General features: G+C 45.3%; 1 protein-coding gene across 12 annotated transcripts in view; it reads left to right on the top strand.

Moving 5' to 3' along the window:
• The window catches only part of Tenm3 (teneurin transmembrane protein 3), a 723,224-nt gene that overhangs the window by 693,005 nt on the left and 25,786 nt on the right, over positions 1-4,433 (top strand). For all 12 annotated transcript variants that reach the window (XM_029531766.1, XM_029531758.1, XM_029531759.1 and 9 more), the window contains 2 exons: positions 597-772; positions 2,790-3,025. In XM_029531766.1, the coding sequence (XP_029387626.1) occupies positions 597-772; positions 2,790-3,025 (412 nt within the window). The remainder of the gene's footprint in view (positions 1-596; positions 773-2,789; positions 3,026-4,433) is intronic.

Here is a 4,433-nt window from a genome sequence, read left to right as displayed (position 1 = left end):
AGAAATCCACCTGCCTCTGCCTCCTGAGTGCTGGGACTAAAGGCGTGTGCCACCACTGCCCGGCAGAAAGAGTCTTTAAAAGGCTTTTTCCCCCCTAATTAATTTGTCGAAAATGTCTCAAGATGCTAAAATAATACTCAAAACGTGTTTGAAGGGCACACGTACGTGCGCGTGTTGCACAGTTGTAGAGGGGCTTCGCTGATAGAACCGTAAGCAGGGGGCACTGAACTGCAGCTACTTGGCAGAAAATATGGATGGATACTACGGAATTTAATATCAGCAAACATGTTCCCTTTGAAACAGCAAATTAGATGTGCAGGTGGGTTTTGGTCACACTTCAAAGAATAAAATGCTGAGATGGAGAACCATTCTGTTTACTCTAGCTCTCGCTGGCAAGGATTTTTTTTCTATGTTAAACAGGCTTTTGATTACTTCAAAGCGTGTTTGAAGTCCTCACTCTGCATAGCCCATGCACAAAGACAAACATTCCTCCTGAGTGGTGCTGCTAATCCTGGGGTGCCTTAGACGGATAGGGAAAAAAGCGCCCCCCCCCCCCCGTTTCCTTGTTAACACCACGTGACACCTCTCTCATTCAGCTATGACAGTGAAGGTCGCCTGACGAATGTTACCTTCCCTACCGGGGTGGTTACAAACCTGCACGGGGACATGGACAAGGCTATCACAGTGGACATCGAGTCGTCCAGCAGAGAGGAAGACGTCAGCATCACTTCGAACTTGTCCTCCATCGATTCATTCTACACCATGGTCCAAGGTAAAGGCCTTGAAATGAATGAGAGAGTATCAATAGCACTCAAGTAGACGGTGGGTCTTGTGTTCTAAGATAACCCAGATGAGGGGTAGGGGAAGCAGGAATGCTCAGGGGGACTGGTGAAATAAGCAAGGCCCTGCAGGCACTATTATACACACTTATACTCTCTCACACACACACATGTGCACACAGACACTCACACATACACATACTCACATACTCATGCACACTCTCACACATACTCTCTCACCTCACGTGCACTCACACACACACTCATACATACACACACAGTCACGTGTACACACACATCCTCATACTCGCACATACACTCACACACACTCAGATACATGTACACACAACAGTCACCCACACTCAAATCTTAGTAACCTTGAAAAATGCCCTTTTCAATTCTAATTTGTTACAGCAACTTAATTTCAGCTCTTGATATGCGTGAAGCCACCACTTCAGTGTCATTCAGCAGTTTCTGAGAACCTGCCCTCCCCTGTGACACCTCAATGCAGTGGCTTGAGGTGTGGGATGCTGTAATCCACTGTGATGTGGTATTTGAAGCTACATATGATGGTGATTTTACCGCCCCCCACATCCCAAGACGCTATTTATATAATATCCGAACTCTTGCACAACTTGGAATAATTACTAGACCTGTGTTAAGCCTCTTTGCTGGGGTTTGGTTTAGATTCCTTGTGCCTGTTTGATTGTGTGTTTGTTTTTTCTTTTGAAAAACTTCCCCATCAGGCCACCTCTGCAAGCATCAAATGGTCCTATATCATTCCAAAGCCTTTCAGGGAGACAGAGGCGCTAGTCTGTAATATGAAAGGTTTTTCTTATACAAAACACTGGGTGGATCTCTTTTCTTAACGGTTAGTTTGGGGGAGAATATCACATTGTATTTTGTGTATGCAAGCTGTGCATGCTGATCCTTCCAAAGTTTCTTTGACAAAAGACAACGGAGTGCACATAGGTGAGGGCACTCCTGAGATCCTGAAGGTGGACCCCCAGTACTGAAGGACTACGTGCTTGGTCCACTGCACATCCCAAGGAGGTGAACCTTCCTCATCTGCTAACGTCACCGGTACTTTTGAATGCTCTTTAGTTCCCCTTTGATATCCAGCCAAAACCAATACCAGAAGTCCAGGTTGTCCTGTCCCTCTCTGAAGGGCATCTGTTACTTTTCTCACCACTGTGATAGAATACGGTAGGGAAGTAACAGAAGAAGGGACATCGTAGCTTCCAGGTCCAGAGGGCTCGACCACGTCGCTTACCCATGCTTTGGGGCAGGATATCACGTCAGTGGAAACCTATAGTAGAAGAACTTCTTCACCTCATGGTGTATGGGAAGGAAGGAGATGGGGAGGGACAGAAAAGGAGGGAGGGAAAGAAGGTAGGTACGTAGGTTGGTATCAGGTGCCTGTCCCCCAGTTATGCACTTCCTTCAGCCAGAGACTCCAGAACCAACCCCACAAACAAAAAACGAAAAAAAAAACTAGGCTCCTAAATCATTTTGGGGGATGCTGGCTATGCAGACCACACTAAAGTGCTTTTGTTTGTGCTTGGGGCCCTTCTCCTCCTACTGGGTCACCTCATGCAGCCTTGATACGAGGATTTGTAATTCACTATGTCATGCTCAGGTGATGTCCCTGGGAGACCTGCTCTCTCTCTTTTTTTTTTTTTTTTAAGGGAAACTGAGGAAAAGCAGCTCTAGGGGAGAAGGGGATAGGGGAACTGGGAGGAGTGGAGGCAGGGGGAGCCGTGGTCAGAACGTAATGTATGTAAAGAACAAAAATTGAAATTAAATTATATATTATATGGAAATGGAAAAAAGACATCTAAAAAAAAGATGCAGGCCTCCATTGTTTTAGAAATCTTTATTAGTTCTGAATAAACAACCATTAGATATTTCATATGGACAGAATGGGTCACCTTTTCAGCTTTTCTTTTTTCTTTCTTTCTTTCTTTCTTTCTTTCTTTCTTTCTTTCTTTTTTTTTTAATTATTTTCAGACCAGTTAAGAAACAGTTACCAGATTGGGTATGATGGCTCCCTTAGAATCTTCTATGCCAGTGGTCTGGATTCTCACTACCAGACAGAGCCCCACGTTCTGGCTGGCACAGCGAATCCCACAGTAGCCAAAAGAAACATGACTCTTCCCGGTGAGAATGGACAGAATTTGGTGGAGTGGAGATTCCGAAAAGAACAAGCCCAAGGCAAAGTCAACGTATTCGGCCGGAAGCTCAGGGTAAGTGATGCTTTGGGAAAGAAGAGAGGGGTGTCCAGCGCTGAGGTCAGTGGAACCAGTGCTGCTCTGTGGAGACCCCCTGCCTGCACACCCCCTGACCCCCTCTACTCTCTACCCTGACTGTATGTCACAATGCATACCAGCCATTGCAACCTTCAGATGCTTAAATGAAAATTCTTCCCTGGGGGATTTAGAAATTGAGTGTAGCACAGATGTGCAACCTCTGGATATCAACTGAGCCTCGTTTTACCGATGTCACCCTAAGAATCTTGGGAGCATGGTCTTCCTTCTCCCTGTCTGTGAGCAGCAGTGGGGATGAGTTAATGTTGGCTTAAATATCGACAGTTTTCAAAGTTGAAAATATGAATGGTGAAGGAGACGGGCGAGCCATTGAAAGGTGTCTTTCTTTGCAATCCCCATATGTTTGAACTGTGCGGTGTGGATGTATAGTGAGCCGTCTGACCTCAGAACCTCTCTGCTGTCTCATTGACAGAAGGCCCACCTTTTGTTGGCTTTTTTTTATGAGAGATGTGGTGTTTCTCATTATGCCGGTGTAATTGGGCCTTGCAAAATGGTCTCTGCATTTACTTGTAGGGTTCGGTTTTTTTGTTTTGTTTTGTTTTGTTTTTTTATCACTCTTCCATTACAGGCCAGATGCATCTGGAGGGCAAAGTTGTGATTTATGGTAGCTATTTGATAAAGACAATGTAGATTAAACCCAGAAGCCCGGGTTGCTAGAAATCACCTTCAGCCACAGTGAACTGAACCTGATTTATTCTTTATATTAGCCAACAGAGTTTTAGTTGATCAGGTAAATGTAGAGAATTCCTGCCAACATTACTTCCCTTGCCATTAAAATAAATAAATAAATAACTTCAAATCAAGCAGCGAGAACAAAACATGAAGCTTGCTGGTAATTCCCCCTCCTCCTCCCCCCACCCACCCCTGCTCCACTCCAAATGGCTAAATTATTATCCAAAGAGGCCAGCTTTATTTACCTTGGCAATTCTTCAGGGTAAGAACAGCAACTAAATATTGCTTCTGGCTCTTTCCAAGGAATAGAAACAAAGTTTTAAAAAGAATCAATGAATCAAACCCAGACTAAACCCAACATGTAGGATATACCCTGATTGCATTCCATCACAGGGCTGATGACTGGGATGCTAACACGTGGTCTCCGGAGCCAGGACTTAAGCCACCTCATCCCTAAGCCAGGCTCGAGTCAACCCCAGATTGGGGTTGGCAGTCTGGCCCAAAATGAAGCAGAAGGGGAGGTTAGGACAATGGAGGACTGAGGGGAAACACAGTGGTCACTAGAAAGGAGGATAAAGATCAAGTCACGATGAAGCTGCTAGGGGCTGGTGAGATGGCTCAGCGGGTAAGAGCACCCGACTGCTCTTCCAAAGGT

The sequence above is a fragment of the Mus pahari genome, chromosome 19, assembly GCF_900095145.1.
Source record: "Mus pahari chromosome 19, PAHARI_EIJ_v1.1, whole genome shotgun sequence".
Classification (NCBI taxonomy): Eukaryota; Metazoa; Chordata; class Mammalia; order Rodentia; family Muridae; genus Mus; species Mus pahari.
The sequence above is the reverse complement of the archived record's forward strand: the minus strand, read 5'-3'. Positions and strand labels throughout refer to the sequence as shown.